Genomic DNA, 26,505 nt, shown 5'->3' with positions numbered 1-26,505 from the left:
AGAATGGATATGGAAGATGTGCAGATCAGCCTGGGAGGAAGGTAGAGTCCCGGAGGATAGGAAGTCAGGTATAATTATTCCCCTGTACAAAGGAAATGGGGAAAGAGAAGTATGTGGTAATCATAGGGGTATTTGTCTTCTTAGTGTAATAGGAAATGTATATGGTAGGACACATACTGACAAGAGTTAGGGAAATAACAGGAATTAGTTGGAGAAGAACAAGGTTTTAGAAAGGAAGAGTTTGTATAGATTAGATGTTCACTCTTAGCTTTTCAGGAGAAAAGTTTCTAGAGAAGGGAAAGAAATTGTCTGCAGCCTTCATGGATTTGGAGAAAGCATATGACGGTGGATAGACAAGGGTTGTGGAAAGTATTAAGAATCTATGGAGTAGATGGGAAGATGCTGAATGCCATGAAGAGTATGTATGAGGATGCTAAGGCTGCAGTGCGTGTGGATAATGAACTGAGTGAAGTTTTCTGTTTGAAGGTTGGATTGAAAGAGGGATGTGTCATGTCTCCATGGTTGGTCAATCTGTATATGGAGGGAGTAATAAAAGAGATACAAGGTAGGGTAGTGGATGTTGGAGCGGCCCCTAATGAGAGAGGGCAGTATTTGGAAACTCCCTATACTGTTGTTTGCAGATGATACTGTGTTGTTAAGTGTAGACGAAGGGGAGCTGCAAGCCTTGGTGGATGAGTTTGGGAGAGTGTGTAAGAAATGGAATCTAAAGGTGAATGTAGGGAAGAGTCAAGTTATGGTCTTCAAGAGAAGTGAAGTCAATGAATTTACAGTGGGGTTCTATGAGGAGGAAATGGAAAATGTGAGTGCATTTAAGTACTTGGGTAATGTGATGAGTAAGGACAAAAATTTGGCGGGTGGAGTGCTTGAAAGGGTACAGCAAGGAAGAAAGGTTGCTGGTTCCTTGAAAGCAGTGATGAGAAACAGGGAAGTGAGCATGGATGTGAAAAGGTTACTACATGACAGTATTGTGATACCATCTGTAACGTATGGATGTGAAGCTTGTACCTTGTTGGAGGGACAGAAGTCAAGAGTGAGATCAGTGGAAATGAGCTATTTGAGAGGAGCATGTGGAGTCACGTGGAGAGACAGACTGACAAATGAGGAAGTGAAGGAGCGTTGTGCTGTGGATGTGGGTGGTTTGGCCATGTGGAGAGAATGGAGGGTGAAAGACTGATGAAGAGAGTGTATGTGAGTGAGGTGGAGGAGGGAAGAGGGAGGGGGAGGCCGAGGATGAGATAGAGGGATGGGGTGGAGAGGTATATGAGAGAGGGGGGTGTGAGTTGGGAGCGGGGCAGTGAAATGGTGGAGGACAGGGCGACTTGGAGGTGATTTGTTCGTGGCCACCCTGAACGGGATTGAGGCGTCTGGCAATTGATAGATAGATAGATAGATAGTTTAATTTTTAGCAATGTTACAGTGAAAGGTCTAGGGTAAGGAGTTGTTAGAGAAGTTCAGGGAGCTGTTGTCTCATGACATTGAGAAGGCCCTCCCTCTGTGCTAAGGGATATTTGTGTGTGGATGATGGATGAATGGCATGTGTTAGGAGTGCAATGCTGTTTGGTAGTGAAACCTGGGCAGTAAAGAAAGAGAATATTCGTAGACTCAAATGTTCAGAAATGACAGTGATTAGATGAATGTATAGTGTGTCCTTGGATGCAAGGCCTGGAGAGGCTAGGATTACAGTGGAAGAGTTGGGAGGAATGATGCTACTGGAGTGTATTGGTGCAGTGATGAGGAGTGGTAGATTGAGATGGTTTGGGCTCGTTGAGAGGATGGAGGATAATAGTTACGTGCAGAAGTTGAGAAGTTTGAACTTTGGGGACAGCGTTAGCGTTACGAGAGGCAAACGGAAAAGACCCGGGACGAGTTCATAGAGTATGACCTGAGGGCTAAGGGACTGAATAAGGAGGCTGCCAGAAATTGAGCAGTGTGGAGAGCCGCCATTAGGGAACCAAGGCCGATGCATGCAAACATGTTGGCTCCTGTATAAACCATACGAACACGATACAGTGAAAAAGATGTCATAAACCTGGTTATTGACCTTTGTAGTCAGGTGATGCACTTTTCATGTTCTTGTTACCCCAGAGAATTTTATCTTGCCTTGAGGAACATTTCTCATAGTAAAGGTGTTAATAATAGCTACAGGTATTTATATCTAACCTATGTATTCCAAAACGTGTTTTTTGAACTGAATGAAGTAGTCAAGATGACAGAATACATCATCTGGTTCAGAGTGTTATTTGGAGTGAAAAACAAGTTCATACTTTTCATCATTAAGGTTGTATCAAAGTGAGAAGCCCCAGGAAAGGATGCCAGGCCCACCAAATTTAACCCAGTCTGTATGATAGCACATTCTTTATTATATCCTTACTGTCTCCAGGTAATTTTACTCACTTCAGGAGAGACGGTGAATGACTTTAAACCTTTTGTTAATTACATCCATCTGATGATATCTTTCATGATTATAACCTATGTTAATCACTTCAGTCCGGTGATGGCATTTATTTTATTCTCGCTACATCAGGCGATTTTGCTGTGTAGAAGAGACTTTATGAACTGGAGGGGTTAGATAAAGCCATTAACCACATTCGTAGCAAAAGTTTCCATTAATTTGAATAAAAGTATCAGACATTAGTCTGATTAAACAAAAATAGAAAAAGGTTAACTCTTCCAGTGCCAGAGGTCTATCATAAGCTGAATTAAATGAGTCTGGCAGTAGCAAGAATAAAGTGAAGCATATCATCATAACAAGGGCTAAAATTGCCAGGATTGTGGCTTCCTTGAGGAACCACAAATGTATTGAACAGTAGTACCCAATCTTGTGTTGTCAGTCTGAGGAGCTGTTTTACTTGTGAAAAGTGTGTTTAATGGGTACATTGCTGTCCCAAGGAATTCCTACAGCAGTTACTCAACTTTTTATTTCCCAAGCTTCTGTGACATAACTACAGCAGTGACAGGTTGCAGTAATGAACGTTATGTAAAAGAATATAACCAGTTTTGAATTTTCTTGAGCTTTTCGTTTCTGCATTGTTTCTGCATGTGGTATCTTAATATTGTATTTATTTTATGCAAACTGTGTAGAACATACAAAAGAACATTAAGATTTAGTAGCCTATGCAGAACAAATTGCCAAGGAAGAGACTGCTGCCAGCAGTTTGGATTGTAATGTTTTTCCATTGGCTAAGGAGGTTCTGTAACACCTCTCCCCTACCAGTTATTGCTGTGTCTGATTTGTTGAAATATCATTATATGTTATTCATGCAAACTACTGTATATTGATATAAATGATATGAACATATGAGAGAGTAAGACTTTGTAATAGTCACAATAAATCATTAAGTACAGGTGCGAGAAACCAGTTGAAGTGATGAAAATGTGAACTATAAATGTTATGTTGTCAAATGTTTGAGGTCATTTGGTGTTCCTGTAATAAGCCCAGTTGAGTTGAAAAATCAGATTCTGGGACTTTCATTAATTTTCTTTTTTTGCTTGCTTCCTTTCACGTTGAAAAAATAGACTCTGCCATTTTGTTTATCCATTCTCTTTTGTGTCTGAGTTGTATTTTTGTTGGCTTAGAAGGCTTTCTAGCACTTTCTTAATGGTACATTTTGCATATTGCAGAATATTGTGCTATTGGTTGTTAATATTTTACTGTATTATATATTCCTGTCCTTGTTCTTGATACAACCCCTCTCATTTGATAACAGGATACTGAGTTAACCATTTAACTCAGAGGACTTATTCTTTCTGTTATTATTACTGCTGCCAGATTATTTTATTTTATTATTATTATAGGGTGACTTTACACACAGCGACAAACCAAATGGTTTCCTGTACACCTGGATACCATTTACTGTGCTAGGTGGTAACCATGTCACCAGATTATGGCACCTGGTGGTTTAGTGGGCAATTAAGGCGCTCCAGTCGGATTGAGCCAGTACAGGTTTATATCCAAGGGGTGGTTCGGGTTTATTGCTCACATAATGCTACTCATGGATGAGTGAGGCTGGTCACTCTCATCTTAAATGTCAGGACCAGCTTGCCTAGTCCCTAGCTCCTATGCTCCTCATGGGGAAACACTGGATTAGATGATGAGTGAATGAATGGTTATTATTTTTTACTTGAATGAGTAATAAGAATATACAGTATTGACATATTAGATCCAGAAATAAATTGGTAAGGAAGAGATGCCAGGCAGGGAGCTTTGCTAACTCTGTGAGTCAAGGTGATACTTTTTAGTTCACTTTTGCTGATACCAGATGAACTTAGTGAATGTAGAGAAAGCTTTGGTGAAGGAGGCCTTCTAGAAACTGTTGCCTATTAATTTACTTTGCATGTTACTCCTTATTTTTTTCTTGTGTTGTATTTGTGTCCACAGAGCCCTGAGATATCTTTTAAATTTTATTCTTCTCATTTCCAGTCTTATCCACATAGGGGAGACTTTTGAAACTGGAATGGTTTTGTGTAGCCTTAATAATGCAACACAGTATGAGGTGTTTTCATAAGTTTAATAAATTGTTTATTAATATCAAGAATAAAATAAAAAGGATTCAAGTGATTAACTGCGATAATACGGACCTGTGAGTAACATTTGTCTGTACAGTTTACCATATACAGTAGATGTGATGAAGACTTGTACAGTGGATTGATTATGTTCTTTTCCTTGAAGATGTACAGTATAGGTCAGAAAATAATGTCTGTCATAACATTAATGGGTTGTAGATTGGTTTGAAAGGTAATTATCAACAAGCATGCCAGACAAGTTTGCATAAATTAATGCACAAGTGCTGAGGACAGCACCTTCTGTATTTTCATTTGTAAGATGTTTTGCTCAGTGCAGGGGTCTTCAGATACAGTCATACAACTGAAAATAAAGAAGCTTCTATTCTCAGAACTGGTGGTTTAATTTAAGCAGATTCAGAAAGAAGGATAATATTATGACAATTCAGAAATGGCTCGACTGTTGTACTGGTTTGCAAACTGATCAAGGCATTATGAATATTTTTGTGAAGGCAGTACAATTGTGTGTATTGGCAGTGAAATGAGCATCTTTACAGGGTTTGTTGGATACATGAGGGTTAAGTATGGTAAGTCCTCATTAAAGGTCACCTTTGTGACAGTCTTTAGCTGTCAGGTTCAGAAAAATTTCTATTGCTATCCACCAATAAAGTTAAGTTGCCAGTTGTCCCAATTTGCAGCACTGGTGGTATGGAGAAAGTTGTCATAGTAATCCCTCGGTTATCTGGACGGTCACTATCTGGACCATCCATTATCCGGATGCTGTGATCTGGCTGTTCAAAACTGTTATTCGTACGGTACATTTTTCCATTTCATATGGACAGAATGCTTGCATCCTGTGGAAATTACGGCCACTTAAACATTTTCGCCAGGCGCGCATGCGCTCTCTCTCTCTCTCTTTCTCTCAGGGGTTGTGGTGATTGCTTGCCTGTGGTTGATGGGTCTTATTGATCATAATTGTTGCTTGGCTGTGGTTTATAGATAGAGTAGTGTAAAACACGGGGAATTAGTGTTGTACGACGTACTGTAGTGGCCTTTTACGATGGCATTCAAAGATAGGGCATGTACGGTTGCCCAAAAAAGTGATGGCAGAGTTTCAGATTGCTTCAGACACTCTGCACTGCCATGCGTTCCATGAACGCTTAATGAATTCAAGGTAAAAAAATTCTGTACTTCATCACGTCATATCGAAAAGAAGAAGAAGAAAAAAAATACGTAGTATATCACGCTAAGAATTATGAGAAATGAATAACATGAGGCAGTGATATATTTAGAAGCTAACCTGTAACATATGTTTTTTCGATTTGAGTGTGTAATGTATCACTCCGCGCGTGGTGCACAGTGCGAGTATAGCCCTGTGCTCATGTTTATGTCCCAGGATTTCAATAGTTGATTATCTGGTTTTGAAGGCCAACCTAGGAAAATTCTCGTGAATGCAATGCTCTACTTTTTTTTCAAATGCTATGGTGATGAAATAGGAAGAATAAGGATGCCAAAAAAATTAAATTGCACATATTCTTAGTAACGATACCCTACCCGAAGCTGCAGCAAGACCTTTTCTGCCTCTTATTTCTTCCATCCCCCTAGCATAAAATAAATGTAATTAACTACTTTATTCCCTGTTAAAGCAACTTTACTAGGTATGACTGATTATTCTTTTTTCTCTTACATTAGGCAGTAAAGAGGACTAAAACGTGCACTTACAAACTTGTGCAATGCAAAAGCACATACTTGTTCAGTATTTTAAATCTGGGAATATCTTTCTTTTTATATAAACTGCTATGTCCTGTCAAACTGAAAATGCCGATTTGGAATTTTTAAGGCATTGATATTTTTATTGCATTTCATCACTCCTGTCAGTTGTTCAGGCACCGAGGATTCTAGACTATGACGCAAGTTTGCATTCTCCATGAAGCTCCGACTCATGGCAAATTTGCGAGATTCTTTTATATTTCATTCACTGATAGTTCTCAGGCTTACAGTAAGTCTTCCACAGATTTTTCTTTGTGGAAAATTGGCCAGATGCGGTGTAATAGTTGCATGCCTGTGAGTAATAGTTATCTTCATTCGTGTTTGTTGATCAAGCCATTTAAAATAGCCTACTAACTTTACACTGCATTCCTGATTTCTGTCGTCGTCTATGGAGACAACAAAAACGGAAATAAATGACTTAACTATTTGCTACTAGTCTAACAGTAAATATTTGATAAATAAAAATGACATATTTTCATTGTTTACTGAAGGCCTTTTCTTTTCAGTCTTATGCCGCCAAAAATCATTGCTTACTGCCACACTAGAATTAAACTCTTCAACTTATTCCTGACTCTCCTTGAGTGATAGTTCTGAAATTTCAGTTGGTACTGTTTAGGATTTCTTATTATCGTAAATAACAAACTGTTTCCTACAATTTTGAAATTAATAAGTACTTTGCTATTTATCTATTGTTTTCTATTACAATTTTACATAACATGTGTCTTCTTGCAAAGATATAAGAGGAGTATTATCCATTATCACTGACCGAAATTTGCTGGATACTCTGCCGTCACTTCTTAGGCTGACTGTACAAAGGGGGACAGGGTAGATGTCCATTATCTGGGCAGAGCCATTATCTGAACATACCTGTGGCTATATTACGTTGGATAATCGAGGGTTTACTATATTTTGGAACAGTAAGGACTGCCTGGAAAACCATACCAGAAATAGAAGTTGAGATATGAGTTTTGGCACATTCTTTCCATTTTATTCTTGTTGCCTTTAGATGATTTTACTCACAGAATGGGAGAGACTTTGCACCAGAGGGGTTAGATACTAATATCTACTGTGAGAGATACCCCCTGACTTAATAAATTTGCCTGGAAGTAGCAGGGGTCTATTGAAAAAACATCATTATACAGAAGGGGATATTTCATTGGCTTTGACCTGGTTATTCATTGGTCACTTTGATAACAGAATTGCAGCATGAGCTAGGATAGTTAATTTTACATTTATTGGTACACTTTTATTTTGGTACTATGTACTGGATGTGCAAAGAAACAGTCAATTGGATTAGATTCAGTTACAACTAGTTGGGGTACAGGTTGGGATGATGATAATCTGTGAGTGAGCAGATTTGTGCCTTCATTACAGTAATCAGAAAAGGTGAATCGATCTTCCAATAGTAGTTTCTAAAAAAGCGTCCTGGAAGGTGATGAGTACTAGAAAAAAGTTACCAACAAGAGGATGACAAAAAATGACAACTAATTATGTGAACCGGTAAGATAATGAAGAAATTACACAGTTTTGTGTTTGGGGTGATACAGTAAACTCTATTATTTGGTGTATTGCAGTCAAGGAGGTGTCAGATACTGACATACTGATGGATAGCGACGTAATACCGACCTTTTCTGTCCAACTCTAAAGCAAGAGTTGATTGTTACTCCCAGTTCTTCATGAATGCAACAGGTCAACGCTGGAACTGTCATCCTCTGTCTGTATTTCTTACTGCCTGTGTCGTCTTCAATCTGAAACACAGTGTGTCTAGTCATCTTGACATGAACAGATCTTGAATTTGGTTGTCTGTTATCTTTTAATTTTTTCTTAGAGGGAACAATTTGCAGGCTTCAAGCCTTTGGTTCCTGTTTGCTTGTATTAAAAAAAAGAAAGGGATGCAGTGGGGAGTCTAACCCCCTATAGAATCCTATACCTTTCCTGTATAACTGTTCAGGTATAGAAAAACACTCCTGAATAATGTAATATATATATATACATACACACCATGGAGGAGGAGCCGCTGGTTGATCAGGGGGGCTCCTCTGTCCCCCTGGAGTCTGCAGTCTTCGTATTTTCCCTGTTTGACACTTGAGCCCTGCTATTTTTATTAGTGTATTATGTAATTTTATGTAATTACACTGTCAGATTTGGAGTGTGACTACTTAAATGCCCAGCAGTTTTGTGACCGACTTAATCTGTGGGTCATTCCGAAATTGGTGGCCCATCTACTGCTGTCGTTGGTGTTCCTCTTAACCAGGCACTACTACCTCTCCTGGCCTCCATCCCCCTCGCTGCGTTCCTCATCCGAGAATATGTCAAGGTTCCTGCCGGTAACTTTGGTGTTTACGATCCAACGGAAATCCATCGGCTAGGGCAGCTGAAGGCCCATATGAGGGATGCCATCTTTGGTTTGGCCTATTACCTTGTCTTCTTTATCTATCTCTACTGTCTTCTCACTCACCTCCTCCGCTCCAACCCCATCCCCAAGCCTGACTATGCCGATGACACCAGCTTATAGATCTTCACTACAACCAGGAAAGCCAGGAAGCCATTTCAACACTGGGTGGTAACCATATAACCAACCCATTTGTGTTCCCTACGTGTCAGCAAGTGGGTTGGAGGAGGGTTAGTGCCCCTCCCCATAAAACAACTAACTCAAAAGACAAATGGCCACCCCTTACCGGATTATGGCGTCTGGCTATAGATAGATAGATAGACATACACCGTTAAACTCTAGCCCCACCTCCAGCACATAACATGTCTCCCAAATAACAAAACTTCCACACACTCAAGAGACTCACCAGCTAGTTCAATCCCCTCATGCCTGGCAATTTCCAGCTGCTCTCCCTGAAACACCACTAACATAAAATCAGCATTATCTCGCAGTCTGTTTCTAATACCACAACATCTCTTATGCATCCATTTATGACAAACACTGCACAAGATGGAATTACTTCCCACACCCTTGTGGCAAATTGCACATGGCCACTCTCCCTCTTCTTTGACAGTACCGCCACCAACCCTAGATATCATCACTTTTGTTTTATCTGCATTTAGCCCTTGTGCCCCATACCATCTCTCCACTTCCTAAACCTTTCCTCCGCCTCCCTTTTCTTTCTCTGCAATCAACACCAAATCATTAGCATACAACAACTCCCACGGGAGTCCGTTTCTGAAGTCACGTGAAAGGGCTTCAGGTACCATGATAAACAACATGGGACTCAAAACTGACCCCTGATGCACACCAACATTCATGGAAAACTCATCACTCAAATCTCCATTCACTCTTACCTGGGTGTGAGCACCCACATACATAGCCATAACCACCACAACCAGCCACTCCTCCAAGCCAAGCTTTCTCATTGCCCACTTCACCACCTCTCTAGGGACTCTGTCAAAGGCCTTTTCCAAATCAAGTAGAGTGAGTTTTACGCCAGGTCCCCCTTGTTTGGATAAGGGCTAAGGCGTTGTCCCTGGATAGAGGACTTTGGTTTGGAGCGTGTAGCATTTAATGACCGGATGCCCTTCCTGATGTCTACCAATGACTCTTGGGTGGATTTGATCCTCCGACCCTTCGGTCAGAGCGGAGCGCTTTAACCAACTGAGCCACAAAAACAAAATAAAGATCCCTTCTCCTACCAATATATTTTTCCTGAAGGTGTCAAACAATGAATATGGCATCAGTGGTCCCTTTACCTGGCATAAACCCAAACTGCATCTCATCATTATTCAATCTTTCTTTAATCATACCTTCTAAAACTCTCTCCATTACCTTCATTATCTGATCTAAGAGCTTTATACCTCTATAATTTCCTCTTTCCAGGGCATCACCCTTCCCTTTATACACATTTACAGTTACACTCTTCAGCCAATCATCTGGGACAGCACACTCATAAATGATACTGTTTATTAGATCAGTGACTAACTTCACCCCTATATCGCCTGAGGCCTTCAACATTTCGGCAGTCAACCCAGACACACCTGCTGCCTTCCCCACCTTCATCCTGCCTATTGCCTCACTCACTAGCAGCATCAATCAAAGGCCAAGGGCCAGACACTGAATCTGCTGGCTCCAAACCTTCTCTGTCCCAGTCAAACTCCTCATTCAACAATCGGTTATAATGCTCTCCATGCATCTTTAATATGATCACTGTTCACCACTACCCTTCCTTCATCATTCTTCACACACTGCTCACCTATAATATCCCGATTATCCCTCTTCACCCAACCTGCCACCCTAAATATCATATTTTTCCTTTCCCCATGATTTAGGTTACATAAGAACATAAGAAGAGAGGATAACTGCAGTAGGCCTGTTGGCCCATGCTAGGCAGCTCCTAGAAGAGTAACTGAACTACTAGAATGAGATAAGGATAGCAAAGAAGAAGGCTCTCCCCCGCCCTCCAAACCCTCAAGTAAAAGTCTCTGTGACTCAGACTTTGCCCTGTATACCTCTCTTCTAGCCCTATGCTTGGCAGCCAAATATTCCTCTTTGCTACCACCCTTCTTCCATTCCCGGAAAAGCCTTCTTTTCTCCTTAACTACAGCTTCTACACCCTCATCCCACCACCAAGTTACTTTATGTCTTGGTGGTCCTCTTGACCAACTGCATGTTAAATCAGTAACTCTCAAGAGATTGCTCTTGAGGGCTCTGTACTGTTCATTAATGCCTCTGTCTACAACTCCTTGTTCAGCCACCACTCTCCTCAACTCGCTATAGAAGGCATCCCTTACTACTTGGTTTTTCAGCTTCCATATTTTCCTCCTAGGTACATAAGTCATCTTTTTCATCACTCGCTCTTTAAGCACCATATCACAAATCGGTAGTTTGTGCTGCTGCACACACTCCTCACTTCTTATAACTTTAACATCCCTCCCTAACCTCCTATCGGTCCTCCTAACCAGAATATAATCTATCTGACTGCTATTTCCCCCAGACTCATACGTAATTAACCTACTGTCTCTTTTCCTAAAATATGTGTTGCACACAATCATGTCCGTTGCCTCCCAAAACTCGAGTATCCTTTCCCCTTTTGCATTCCTTATACCATAAGCACATCCCCCATGCACTCCTTCATAACCTTGTGCTGCTTCACCTACATGACCATTTAAGTCCTCTCCCAAAACCACTATCTCATCATCCTGCATAGCACCCACTACATGTATTAAATCATCCCAAAATCTATCTTTCTCTGCTTCATCCAGTCCTGCCTGTGGAGCATATGCCGATATATTCGCAACTACCCTTCTACCGAACAGAATTTTCACTACCAGTATCCTATCCCTTACTCTCATAACATTCATAACATATTCCACCCATTTCTCTGCAACCATCACACCAACACCTCCATATCCATCTGTCTCCCCTTGCCAAAACAACTTATAGCAATAGTCATTCCCAACAATCTTTCTGGCTGATCCACCCCTGTACCGGACTTCCTGCAAACATGCCACATCCACCCACCTCCTGCTGAATGCGTCAACGACTTCCCCCGCTCTTCCCCTCAAACTTCCCACATACCATGAACCCACCCTCATCCCCCCTGGGAGATTTACTGTCCTCAGGCATGCTTTGAAACTTTTTCTTGTGTTTTGTCATATTCAGTATTAATAAAGAGGGATAGACATACCACAGACCCCACTCACTGCACAGTCCCAGGTCCAGGCAATGGATCTGGGACCCCTAGCCCACCAGCTTACCAGTGGCTGTGGTAGTGGCCTCGGGGCACCCTGCTAGGACAGCTGCAGGGACACCCCTCAAGCGCGCCTTGGCACTGCAACTATTCCACCATTATACACCCACTGATAGGGCAGCCTCCTGGGGCGCTACTCCCAGGTTCGGGCCCCTCTCTATTGGGCGGAAGCGGCAGCCTGGGAACTGCAGTTCCCTATACCGTCTAGCACAGGCCTGAGCCCCATCTCCCCTGGACCCACGATCTATGCCAGCGGAACCCCCGTCACGCCTCCCCCCAGAAGTCCGCCACTAGGTAGCGGGGGCAAAGTTTTCTGGCCGCATGCCCTTGCTGGCGCCAACCCCTGTAACGTAGTGGGATATGTTGTGTGAAATGTAAAGTGCATATGGTGTAGTGCATAGATAGTTAGAGGAAATGTTTGGGAGAGCATGCTGGTCTACTCTCCATGTTACTGTCACACTGAAAAGGTCAGCAAAGGGGGATGGTTAGATAGCTAGTGAAACAGGAGCTCCAGCTTTCCCTATCACCAGCATTCCCATTCCCCTCGGGAATACCACCCTGTTCGGCCCGTGCTACGGCCTCCTCCTGCACACACACACACATATATGTATTTATATGTGTGTGTGTGTTTGTAGATAGAGAGAGAGAGAGAGCAGTATAATTCGACTTCACTGGGAGACTGGCTGATAGGGTTAGGATGATCATCTTAGGGAAGCCCATCATCAAGTCAGTCCATTATAAATTCACAGTCTGCATTACAAGTCATCGTTGTATTCCACACTGGTTTTCTTACAGTTTGATAATATAAAATGGGGAGTCATTGGCATATCAGCTTTATAAATAGCAGTGGATCTTGAGATCATTTGCTAGTGAACTGCTATAACAATATGGACCTCATATTTAGGACTCAAGTGGCTAGTTTGCAAATAAAGCAAGTGTAAAATTTACAAGCCAAAGTCAAGATATAAAGATTTTATATTCCATTTTGAAAACCTTGTTGGGTGAAACTAGATGAAGGAATGTAATGCATGGTTGAATCCATTGCCAGACAGCACATTAACCCCTTCATTACAGTACAGTGATTGTGTCCTGAGGAATTAAATTATCCCATTCATCATAGTTAGTAACCTAGTTACTTTTTATTCCTTTTATGTGTACAGTAATAAAAACTTGATACATTATTAGTTACCGGTATTGGGAATTTTGTAGTTATGGGGTTTGTGATATGAATACATGTTGAGGGTTTGAGAATGCATTGAAATAAAAAGTAGATTATATATCACGTAGTAGGTAAATTTATCAGTATAGCATTTTCAGTGTACTGACCCCATGTGTGAAAGTACCAGGTGTTTCCCTGTGTGATGGTGAGAAAACCCCCATGCTTCAACATTTTCCCAGTTATAATTTATTTACTCCTTTACTGTTTTATTTATTATTATTTTCAGAATGAGTATATCATTTAAGGGTAGAGGAAATCCCAGCCCCACATCCCCCTCCCTTTTAACCCTTTCAGCCTTAGGACATACCTTAACACTTCATTGTTGCAACCACCGAATGATTTCATACAGTTTGGGGAAAAAAGTCTAGCAGGGTGGAAATTACTTAATGCAATTTATAACCTTCCCTACCCATTCAAAAATTTTCCCTTAAAATGAATACAATAATTTTCAGGTAGCAATTAAACTTAACTGGTGTCTTCATAGGTAAGTGATTGTCGCATATCATGAAAAGGATTACAGTATTTAGGTGCAGTTATATTTCCCTTTATCCTGATTCTTGATGCCACCCAATCCATTATTAGTGGTAAGTAGAGTAGGATAAGGAGGGTGTAGCAGCTGATGTGAGGTGTCCAGTAGCACAAGGGCATATCAGCCTTAAATAATGACTGTTTTGCCCTTGTACTACAGGATGCCTCTAGGAGGTTCACTATTGGTCTAAACCATCTCAGGAGGAGGAGGATAACTAGAATTAACCCAATCCCATGCTGGTGAAACGTGAATAGGGAAGTGGTGCCTTTGGTGAGAGTAATGCATCTAAAAGTGACGGTAATGGCTGTGTTTATGTTTGTCAGAGTATGTATGTTACCTCAGTTTTAATCCACTGGGATATAGGTGGGATATAGGCATATACAAGCATAACAAAAGAATACAGTAAGTACCCACATTAAATGTTCACCACAGCTAATGTGAGTGAAAGAGTGGTCATGAATGGTAAGGAAGTGGAGGAGTATATTAGGGAAGAAGATTGGAGTGTTGAAGAATTGAGTGTTAGAGTATAGTCAGTATTTTTTTGAAGTTTCGTATATGTTCAGGCAAAATGCTACGTATAAGTGAGACATGCCTTTGCTTCATGATGGGTGGTTGAGAGCACAGTGAAACATTCATTTCAGTTTTCAGAAGAGCCATATAATGAATCTCAAGCAGCTTTAAAGTGAAGATATGCTGTTACTTCATCAGTAGCTTGATACAGCTGTAAGTTAAACAGTTTTACATGCGGAGTACCTGGATGCCCAGCATTGAGGTGGGAATTTTGTCTAGTGTCAATAGACAGGCTTGAGAGCACATGCGCTGCAGCTACCCTAGATGAACTTGTTACTCTCTTCTCCCCTTCTGTCCTTCCACCTTCCCCTAGCCCTCTTCCTCAGTTTTGCCCTTACCCTCTTTCCCTTCACCCTTACCGTCAACCTCTTTCCATTCACCCTTACCCTCTACCTCTCCCTCACCCTTACCTTCAACCTTTCCCTCACCCGTACCCTAAACCTCTCCCTCACCGTCATCCTAGATTGGGCTTAGAATTTATTTTATTTTTTTCCCAATGTTACTGGCACTGTATCATAAGAAAGTGGTGAATCTGCATTTTTTGGAGGGATGGTTGAAGTGCTGTATCATTACTTTGTTTTATATGCACTTCTGACAGTTTTCCAAATATTTTATAATTTCATGTTTACAAAGTATTTACGAATATATCTTTCCGTTGCACGATGTGTTGTTATATTCATAGTGAAAGAAGGTTTCCTGTTTGTTAAATATGTAAATAATACTGTATGTGTATAAATGTAAAGCATTTGTAAATATATGTATATAGGAAAGTTTTTGTTTCAGTGGCTATTATGCAGGAAGTTATCACATTCACGGATGTAATAGATTTTTGTTTAAATATTTTATAGATCTGATTTTCATTTTTTCCCTATACTATCACTGAAATAAACACTTGTAATAAACCTTGTACTTTTTCTTTCATATGTTGATCAGCAAAATATTTTTTCAAATTTTCAAAGTGCTGTTGTATTATAGTGGTTAGAAAAGTTATACGTAGCTCTTTTCATTACATTAAGTTGATATCATCATAAGATTAATGCTTGTTACCCCCAGATGTTTTTTGAACTTATGAGAAGCCTTTCAGTGTATGGTAAAGGTTTTAGAATTGTAGCATTTAGTCATAATATCGTTAACCCTTTGAATCTAGTGACATCACTTGTATGCTCTTCATACCATAGACAACTTTATTTAAAGTAGGAGAGAAATTTTGATGAAAGAAAGGTAGTTGAGGCTACTTATAGTCTCTCCAAATCAGTAATGAAAAAAGTCATCAGATTGAAGGGGTTTATTTCCCATTATTCATGAGCATTGATGGTAAGGCTTTGCAAGCAGTTTTTATAGGCAGCAACTAGAGAAGCCCACTTGTATTAGAGGAAAGGAAAGTGGAGTACTCTACTGGCAGTTCATTCAGCTTAAGTTACTTGAAAGATATTTTTGTTTTTCACAGCAGATTTCGCATAACTCATTGGCACAGTAAGACAATACTGCAGCTGTATGGACTTTTCATAACAGTTCATGAACAACAACATATTCTGGTGTTAATCTCTTGGTACTGGTGAGAGATACCTTCATATGGTGGCACCTACCTTGTGAGGTCTGTCCAAAAGGAAACCAAACTTTATTAATAGCTTGCCAAAGAGCTGGCAAAACATGCTTGTGACGAGAGTCTTGTATAGCAGCAACTTTGAACTTTAGGCTAACACTTGTTGCATCATGCCACGTCAGTTTGTCATCAGGGGACATGCACTTGAGTGAACATTTGTTTAGTGCACTTGGTGATTAGTTGGTAGTTGAACAATGAAAGATCTTGAAGAGCAGCGTGTTTGCATAAAATTCTGTTTCAGAGTGGGAAAAACTTTTATGGAGACTTGTCAAATGCTGTATCAGGCTTATGGGGAGGATTGTTTAAACCGAATGCAATTTCACAAGTGGTTCCAGCGGTTCAAATTGAGAAAAACATCCACTGATGACGATCCCAAATCTGGACGGCCTATCACATTTAGAGACGGTGATCACACTGAGGAAGTGGGTGCTGTATCTGTGAAAATCGTTGCCTGACTTAATAACATTTCCAATGAAGTAGTCATCTGTAAGTTTGTGCCACATGATTTTAACTGAAAAACTGAAGATGGATTGTGTTCTTGCAAAATTTGTCCTATGTCTGCTGATAGCAAAGCAAAAGGACTGTGCTGCAGTCAGTCAGAACCTGTTTGAGTGTTCGAATGCTGATGAAAACTTTCTGAAAAATGTCATAACAGGTGATGAAATGTGGGTATACAGCTATGATGTCAAAGCAAAAAGGCAGTTGTTGCAGTGGGTTGGATCATCATCATACATACCTACATCATCAAATCCTATTTTCCCCCATGAGGAGCATAGGACCCTGGGGCTAGGCAAGTTGTTCCTTGCATTTAAGATGAGAGTGACCAGCCTCACTTATTATGTGAGCAGTAAACCCCAACCACTAATCCAGCTGGACAGCCTTAATTACCCACTAATCCACCAGGCACCATAGTTTGGTTATGTGGTTACCACTCAGCATATTAAATGGTTTCCTGGTGTACAGGAAACCATTTGTTTGTCACTCAGTATATAGAGTCACCCATAGGCAGAAGGAAGAGGAAAGAAAGGCAGAAGAGGAGGGCGGGAAAGAAGGAAGGAAGAGCACCACGGAAAAAATAAAAGCATATCAGTAACTCAAATTTAATGTTGATTGTCTTTTTCATTGGAAGGTTGTCGTTCATCATGAGTTTATTTTACACGGCCAGACAGTCAGTGAAGAATTTTCCTTGGACCTCATGAAGACTTTGAGGGAGGCACTGTGAAGGAAGAGGCCTGAGGCATGGACAAACAAAACTTAGATGCTGCATCATGGCAACATACCTGCCCACGCATCACTCCTTATCTGTGACTTTTTGGTGATGCACAAGACGATTATCATCCCTCAACTGCGCTACTCTCTTGATTTGGCCCCCGCTTCCCCCTCCTTCTCTCTCGCCCTTCCACCCTCCCTCAACCCCCCAAGTTGAAATCCACCTTGAGCTGACACCTCCCCCATCTGAAATCCATAAGCTGACACCCCCACTCCCCTGAAATCCACCATGAGCTGATACTCCCCCCCCCTTCCCTCTCTCCCTTCCTCCTTCAACTCCCCCAAGTTGAAATCCACCATGAGCTTATGAGCTGACACCCCCACCCCCCTGAAATCCACCATGAGCTGACACCCCCACCCCCCCTGAAATCCACAATGAAAGGCTGCCTATTTCAAACAATAGAAAGAGATAGAAGAAAATTTGCCAAGTGCACTAAACACATGTTCACTCAAGTGCATGTTCCTTGATGACTAAGTGACAGCGTGATGTGGCTAGTGTTAGACCAAAAACTCAGTCGCCACTACACAGTACTTCCGTGGCGATCACTATGCTGGCTAGCTGGTGCACTGTTTAAAAAGTTTTGTTTCTTTTTGAACAGATCTCGTGTAACTGGGCTGCTTCACTGCCTGTATGGTTGTACAAGCATCCCTCCAATCTCTCCCAGTCTCACAAAAGGGGTGACAGTGGGTTGCAGGACAAGGGTAAATTCAGAATGTAGTCCACTGGATCCTCATCCAGATTAACCTGGGTCCACAATAACAACCATCCCCTATTACAGCATCAAGATGGAGAGATGCAAATTTAAAATGGACAGACTAGAATATAGTAAGAGATGATATGAGAAATGAAATGTTAGAGGAAGAATAATAGATGACCGTAAAGGATAATCCTATAATACATTTGTATCTAGCAGCATGAGGTATCAGATGTGAGTTGCAGTCACTTTACAGGTGGCTTTACATTGAGTGACAAGCCAAATGGTTTCCTGTAAGCCAAGAAACCATTTACAACGCTGGGTGGTAACCATATAACCAAACCATACGTGCTCCCTACATGTCAGCAAGTGGATTGGTGGAGGGTTAGTGCCCCTCCCTGTAAAACAAATAACTCAGAGTCAAATGGCCACCCCTTACGGGATTATGGCATCTGGCAGTAGATATATAGATAGACATTTGTATCTATCAGCATGAGGTATCAGATGTGAGTTGCAGTCACAAGAGGCCAGGCTCAAACACATACTGTTGTACATTGTCTGATCTTGGAGCTCGGGTTATGAAGTGGAGGTCTACGCTAGCTATTTCTCTCTTCCAGACATAATGTGCGTGACAGTGAGAAACAGAATGCCCAGGATGTGAAACAAGATAATTTGACACGTGGTCTCGTGGTTAGAAACATTGGATGCGCCTGGTTATCTAAGCTTCTCAGTTGGAATGATGGCCTTGCATAGGTTTGCTCCCAAGAGGTGTCTGATGTTCAGTTGTGTAATCCCACTAAAGGGAGTAAAATGGGAGAAGAGAGCCAAGACCTTATAGGTGTAAAGATTTAGCAAAAAAGGGGAGATGTGTGAAGTTGAGAAGAACAGAGCAACCCTGGAACTCTGGAAGTAAATAAGGCATCACTAAAATGGACTAGGAAAATTACATTAACAAGGATTCCTTTGGGAGAGGGTAAGGCATCACTGAGATAGACTGGAAGAATTACATTAACATATGGAAATGTTTGTTGGAAACATTCAAAGGTTTCAGTCCAACTTGGACCCTCTGAGTGTGAATAGAATGATACAGCAAGGTTAGGATTGGGGGAGGGGGGAATGTGAGGAGATGGAAAGGAGTGAAGGAGCATGATTGGCTGTAGGAAAGGAGTGGGGGGAGATGGGAAACAGATGGACACCCTGTTACTGGTTTACCCCAGTGCGGTTTTCATTTTTTGCACAGCTTGTCCAGAATAATGTAACTATGGTCATTTATGTAATAAAGTACTGAACATATTGAGAGTTTATGAAAAACGCTGCCCAACTACCCTTTTCATTCACAGTACGTGGAATGGCTTGGATATAACCATATCTATCTTTAGCCAGATACCATATACCCAGAGGGGGTGTCCATAAGCTACTGGTAATCACCTCCATGTCATCCTGTCTTCTGCCTTTAGGTAACCCCCTTGCCAATTCACACACACGTACCTCTTCACACTGTCCCGTCATTGTATCTTTTGTCTCCCTCTCCTCCTCCTCTTGAAATAATGAGAAATTGGTTTAAGATGATGATACACTGCTAATAGTGTAAAAGATAGGGACAACTCTTTACTACAACTCATGAGGGACCAAATATTCTCCACTTCACTTATTCCAATGCCTTTATCCTTGGATTGGTCAAACTCCAGCAGCATTCCATGGCCAGAGCACTGACTGTTCTTCCAAGGTGGGACCTACTCCAGCCATACACATTGCATAACTGACAAGGAAAGCTTCCACCAAACATTCTCACAACTACAATATGCAAATATCAAATCACAAATCCAAGTCTCTATTTCAATTTTAGGTGTAGGTTTGGGTATGGTCTCATTGCCAGTCTTGGTCCTCTCAGTTGTGAGCTTCTGATTACACCATGACCACCCCAGTACACACACACACACACACACACACACACACACACACACACACACACACACACACACACACACAGTCTCTTGATCAGTGGACTGCACTACCGAATGAAGTAGTGTGTGCCAAAACTACTCATAAATTCAAGGATATGTATGATATAAATGGTTTAATACATGGGACAGTACGAGCTTGACTCATTCCTGCAATATACACTGAGGTAAGAACACACACACACACACACATGCACACAAACTCACATAAAAGGCCATACTGTATTTTAATTGCCATGAGATTTTTGGTTTTCCCAGCAATTAATGTTCTCTATTACTCTTAAATATCCTCTTGTTTGTTATTAATACAAACTACTGTATGTTGGTATTAAAAATATGTGAATATGGAAGAGAATACTGAGATGCAATGTGCAAAACTGTTATTGTTATGGAAATTCTCTGAAGTCTCTTGTGCCAGCAAAAATAGGACCTTAAGACAGCACCAGGAAATCTCAAGTGAGTTGAGCTGTTTTGTGCTCCATTGGAATTGCGTTGGCTACTGTGATGCTGCAGATTTGCTCTGTCAGAGTGGAGCGTTAGGTTGTTCTTCATGAATGACTCTAATGTTTAATAATGTAATTTAGGGCTTATTTAAGAATTTCCGTAGCAGACCTTGTGGAATATAATAATGGAAAATTGTTGTTGATTCCTTGAAATCCAGTAACATTCTGCATTTTGTTTTTGCTGTCTCCAAGCAGCTTTATTCAGTTACACATTGTCGAACTGGTAGGGTTAGGTATCATCTTAACTCCTTCACTGCTGGTGATCCTTCCTAAGTCAGAATAAATTGTCTAGTGATAACAAGAACTGAAAAAGATGTCACAAGATTCAAGATGTTGAAAAGCATTAGGTCATCATTGGAATGCCTGTTATGCATATTTAACCTCCAAAGGCCAGTGGTAGCATTCTAGTGGAAAGCTAATTGTGTACATTTATCTGTCAGAGTCGTGATAGTATTTTTGTTTTATTGTAGCAGTGTCTCAAGGAATTTTTATTCATCTTTAAAGAATGATCTTTTACTGATTGGGTTAAAACTGTCCATTCTGTCTGTTGACACTCACTGGGTATTTATCACACTGTGTGTACTAATAATTGGTATTCAGCTGTGATATTGAAGGGAATGCTGAAAACCTAAATATTCTGAATTTTGTTTAGTCTGCATAGAAAAAGCCTCTGGTTTTACATTGCATAAGATATATTATGTATTTCCTGGCCCGCAAAAGTGTGACAGGTGCAAGAACTGACAGTATTCTGTTTAGTTTATTCAGCTTATGAAAGGCCTCTTAACTGTGATAAGGGTAAATATTCGCTTCTTGGCCTACAGAAGTGTGTACGGTGCACACGATGTTCGAGCTGCAACAGCCCAGATGTATCCCAGTACCACAAGGTTCAGCAGAAAGGTGTGGGGAGGGATGGACAGCCACCTCCCACCATCGACCTGGCACTGTGTGCTCGCTGCGTCACTCTCAGGGAACGAGGCAACTTCTGTCCTCTTTGCAATGGCTGTTACGAGGATGATGACTATGATGCCAAGGTTAGATATACTATACAGTACTCTGCTTTTACATTTTTGTCCGTATCTAATGGCTGTTACGAGGATGATGACTATGATGCCAAGGTTAGATATACTATACAGTACTCTGCTTTTACATTTTTGTCCGTATCTCTTCATACTGCATCCTCATTAATATAAACCCTTTTTGTATGTTTGCATTTTTATGTACAGTGATGGTAATCGAGAGAAGATGACTCCCAGTGTGATGTTACTGTGAATAGAGAGACTGGAATGGGTGAGGGAGTTCAGATACCCAGGTACAGTGATAGAAAAGAGAGGAAAATGTGCAAAAAAAGTGGAAAGTAGGGTGACACAAGGAAGGAAAGTACCTGGTGCCATGAAGGCCTTGGTAAGAAACAGAGGCTTGATTGTTGCAGCTGTGCAAGGCTCTCATGAAGGAGTGTTAGTGCCAACTTTAACATGTGGACGTGAGACTGTGGTGTGGCATGAAAATGGGAAGTCGAGTGAATGCAGTGGAGATGGAACTGCTGAGGAATGTATATGAAGTACAGAAAGTGGATAGGATAGGAAATAATGTGATTCGTGAAAGATGCGGAGTGAGGAAGTCTGTGGACACCAGAATTGAAGAGAGAGTACTGAGATGATATGGTTTTGTGAAGAGAATGGATAATAATTGAGTGGTGAAAAAGGTATATCTGGGTGAATTTGAAGGAGGATGGAGGCAAGGTAGGCCAAGGAGGTGGTGGAGGGATATGGTGGATGAGTATGTGAGGATGAGAGGTATGAAAGTCAGTGAGGCTAGGGGACTGACAAGAGATCAAGCTGGCTGAATGAATGTTGTGAGAATTGCAAGATCAGGGATTTGCCACCCCTTTTAATGTGACAGCGTTCGGATTGATTATTGGATACGTTTATGTGAAGCTGCAGAATGTGGTGAAAGTTTTTGGCATATCAGATGGAGCCAGGATTCCCAGGGCTTGAATGATGGGTGAATGGAAGTGTGGCCCATTGGATTGGGCAGACTTGGGCTGTCTGGACATTGTTACTCCTCACCTGTCCCTTGGGTGGGAAAGGAGGTCCAGATGATGATGATGATTATTATGTTCACTTTTGCTGTTAAGTCCAAGTAAATGGCTGAAAAATTTCCCATAACAGTTTCTGTTGTTACCTGTGTAGCAGAACTACCTGTCGTCTTCCTGAAATTTACGTTACCAGTTGCATGGAAAAGATAATATTAACCCATTCCGTGCCGGAGCCTTTGTCAGCCTTTTGGACCCCAGTGCCGAGGGTTTGGGAGGCTGTGTGACTCCTAGTGCCAGCCATTTTTTATTTTTCTTTATTTTTTATTTTTTAAATTTTCATTTGTTCCCCCCCCCCCTCCTCATAAATAGACCTGATACTTGGTTAAAATAAGCCTAGTGATAGTAAATGTGTTTGCCTCAGATGTTTTCTGCCCCCAAACAGGTATTTTGGTCCAGCATGCCCAGATTTACATCAGATGGCTACTTTCAGATACTGTCAGATTCTGATGTGGATAGACAGTCTATTTTGGTGTGTAATGGGTGGATGTATGGAGTACTTGTAGTGTGGAAACGCGACCTGGTTTATGTAATTTGGCCACAGTCAAAACTATGATGATGGGAAGTTGGGGTTCTCTGCTAATTTTGCTTATTTATACATTCACCCCCCCCCCCCCCTTTTTTTTTTTTTTTTTTTTTTTTTAAATACAGTATTGATATAAGGCACTATAAACACTTGTGTAAGTCACAATAAACACTCATGCTGCACACAGCCATGTTAGGTACGGTAAATAACACCGTGTTATTTTCCGTACATCACTTGATTTCATGATTTACTTTGTTTTGTTTTGTTTTGTTTTTGAAGGCTCCAACATGCTTGCATGCTTCAGCCTTGGTCACCTAATGGCAGCACTCCATGCTGCTCAATCTCTGGCAGCCCCCCTGTTCAGTCCCTTAACCCTGACGTCTCACTTAATGACCTCCTCCCAGGTCTTTTTTGGTCCACCCTTCACAACCCTACCCCTAATATTAATGTTTCTCACTTTCTGCATCCAATTATCATCCACAATCCTCTTCACATGCCCAAGCCACCTCACTGTATCTCTCCACATCACAACACCAGTACACTCCAGTCCTATCCTACCTCTCAACTCTTCCATCGTAAACCTAGCCCCCCCAGGCCTATGTTTGAGCCTGTGAATTTGTTCTTCCTTTATTGCCCATTGTCACTACCATACAGCATCACATTCTAACACATGCTGCATACAAAGGCCCCTTAGCACATAGGGAGAGTCCTCTCAGTGTCAGGAGAGGCAACAGCTCCCAGAACTTCCTCCAACCACTCCTCACCCTAGCCACAGAGCTAGCTCCAGCCCCATTTCCAGCACATGACATGTCACCCAAATAACAAAACTCTTCCACACACTCAAGAGACTCACCAGCAAGTTCAATCCTTTCATGCCTAACAATCTCCAACTGCTCTCCCTGACACACCACACACATAACATCATCATTATCTCTCAATCTACCTCTAATATCACTACATCTGTTATGCACCCACTTATCACAAACACTGGACAAGATGGAATTACTTCTCATGTTCATGTGGCAAATTGCACATGGCCACTCTCCATCTTCTTTGACAGTACCACCACCAACCCTATACAGGTATACCTCGATATACAATATCCCTAGATGGGATACCCCGGCATAACAATGGGGGTAGAAATACCACTGTACCCCGTGTAACGATGGCCAAACCCCAGTTTACCTTTTTTTTTATTTTAACCGATTTTGATGATACCTTAGACTAAAATTGTGTGTTTAGGTTGGTTTATAAATTGTTTTTAGACTTAAATTAATGTGTTTTAGTCATAGGTGGGGTGATCATTGTCATTTTAGGGTACAGTTTGCTAAGCTTGATTTTTTCCATACTTATATTTGACAGTGTTCAGATTTTATTTACTGGTTTTAGTGAGTTATTTACAGGTGTTAAGCATAGGTTAGCTCCTTTTACAGCTGTTCAGACATTTAGATTGGCTTTAAACTTGTTTTTGGACTCATTTAGGTGGGTTTAGGACTTGGTTGGGGGTGGGAAACCCAAAGCTCAAAAACTTATCCCTACACTTTACGTGTTAAATCTACCCTGAGATGTGATACTCCTCCTAACGATGGGTTTTTACTTAACCAAGTGTGTTGTTAAACTGGGGTATACCTGTATATCATCACTTTTGTTTTTATCTGCATTTACTCTTAAGTCCTTGTGCCCCATAACATCTCTCCACTTCCTAAATCTTTTCTTCACCTCCCTTTCATTCTCTGCAGTCAGCACCAGATCATCAGCATACAACATCTCTCATGGGAGTCCATTTCTTAAGTCATGTGAGAGGGCTTCAAGTACCATGATAAACAATAAGGGACCCAAAACTGACCCTTGACACACACCAACATTCACGGAAAACTCATCACTCAAATCTCCATTTACACTTACCTGGGTGCGAGCACCCACATACATGGCCATAACCACCCTAACCAGCCACTCCTTGATCCCAAAGTTTTCTCATTGCCCACTTCACCACCTGTCTTGGGACTCAGTCAGAGGCCTTCTCCAAGTCAGTAAAAGCAAAGTACAGTTCCATTTTCTTTCCTATATATTTTTCCTAAAGCTGTCAAACTGTGAATATGGCATCAGTGGTCCCTGCCTGGCATAAGCCCAAACTGCATCTCATCAATATTCACTCTTTCTTTAACTATAACTTATAGAACTCTCTCCATTACCTTCATTATCAGATCTGAAAGCTTTATACCTCTATAATTTCCTCTTTCCATGGGATCGCCCTTCCCCTTGTACACATTTACAGTTACACTCTTCAGCCAGTCATCTGGGACAACACATTTATATAGATTTACTTCTACTTACATTTACTTATATTCTGTCTATCTATCTATCTATAGCCCGACGCCCTAATCCCGCAAAGGGTGGCCGCAGACAAAACGCCTCCAAGTCACTCTGTCACCCACCATTTGACTACCCTCCCCCCAACTCACCCCCCCCCTCCCTCATATACCTCTCAATACTTATATTACTTTCATTATATACACTATTTACACATCACTTTCATTAGTTCAACACTTGGAGTTCTGTAACTTTGACTGGAAGTCAAGAGTAAGCACAATATCTTTGGCAGCGCAGCATGACCCACATTTGCGTCAGATGGCTACTTTCAGATACTGTCGGTAGCTGATGTGAATAGATAGTCCATTTTGGTGTGGAGTGGGTGGATGTATGGAGTACTTGTAGTGCAGAAATGCAACCTGGTGTATGTAATGTGGCCAGTCAAAACTATGATGGGAAGTTTGGGTTTCGTGTTAATTTTTTGTATTTTCACATTCACTTTTTTTTTTTCTATACTATATTGGTAAAAGGCACTATAAACACTTGCAAAAGGCACAATAAACACTCATGCCACAGTAGACTCGAATAATTTTGCGCAAATACTGTATGTGCAAAACCGTGTCCGTATATGTACAGACTCGGCATTTTGGGCCACTGTGAGTTAGTCCGTATATATATGAGCTCCGAGTTAGTCCGTATATATATGAGCTCAGCATTTTGGGCCACCATAGGTTTGTCCGTATATATACGGACATGGCACAGAGTGGGTTAAACAACACATGCTTATCTTAAATTGAGGAGCATCTGTTCTCTGCTTTATACTTTTTTTATATGTTTTATTTGTTTCTTAATTTGTATATCTGATTTTTATTTTTGTCAACAGATGATGGAATGTGGCCGGTGTAGTGAGTGGATCCATGCTCACTGTGAGGGTCTCAACAATGAGCGTTACCAGATCTTAAGCTTCCTTCCAGACACAGTGGAGTATGTGTGCAGGAACTGTGTAATGTACTCCTCCTCAGGTTGGCTGGATGCAGTCAGTAGTGAGCTCCTAGCAGGTTGTGAGGCTGTGCTGCAGGCTCTTATCTCCAGCAGGTGTGCTAAGCACTTGGTTAAGCGAGAGGTCACGACTAAACTGTCTTCCTCCGAAGCTCCCACTCCGCTCCCACCCATGCCCAGTGCTACTACTCCACTCCCACCCCTGCCCTCTGCCACCACCCCAGTTCCACCCATGTCCTCTGCTCCCA

General features: G+C 41.3%; 1 protein-coding gene and 1 pseudogene across 1 annotated transcript in view; both read left to right on the top strand.

The window, feature by feature from the left end:
• Nucleotides 1-26,505, top strand: part of trx (histone lysine N-methyltransferase trithorax) — a 244,798-nt gene that overhangs the window by 121,279 nt on the left and 97,014 nt on the right. Inside the window, exons 10-11 of the mRNA XM_080275135.1 lie at nt 21,152-21,361; nt 26,142-26,438. Of these exons, the coding sequence (XP_080131261.1) occupies nt 21,152-21,361; nt 26,142-26,438 (507 nt within the window). The remainder of the gene's footprint in view (nt 1-21,151; nt 21,362-26,141; nt 26,439-26,505) is intronic.
• Nucleotides 8,294-8,806, top strand: LOC145403071 (protein cornichon homolog 4 pseudogene; annotated as a pseudogene).

This window comes from Coenobita brevimanus, chromosome 60 (assembly GCF_032717465.1).
Source record: "Coenobita brevimanus isolate Jiangsu-jjx chromosome 60, ASM3271746v2, whole genome shotgun sequence".
Taxonomy (NCBI): domain Eukaryota; kingdom Metazoa; phylum Arthropoda; class Malacostraca; order Decapoda; family Coenobitidae; genus Coenobita; species Coenobita brevimanus.
Note: the sequence above shows the minus strand (reverse complement) of the source record. Positions and strands in the feature narration are given on the sequence as shown.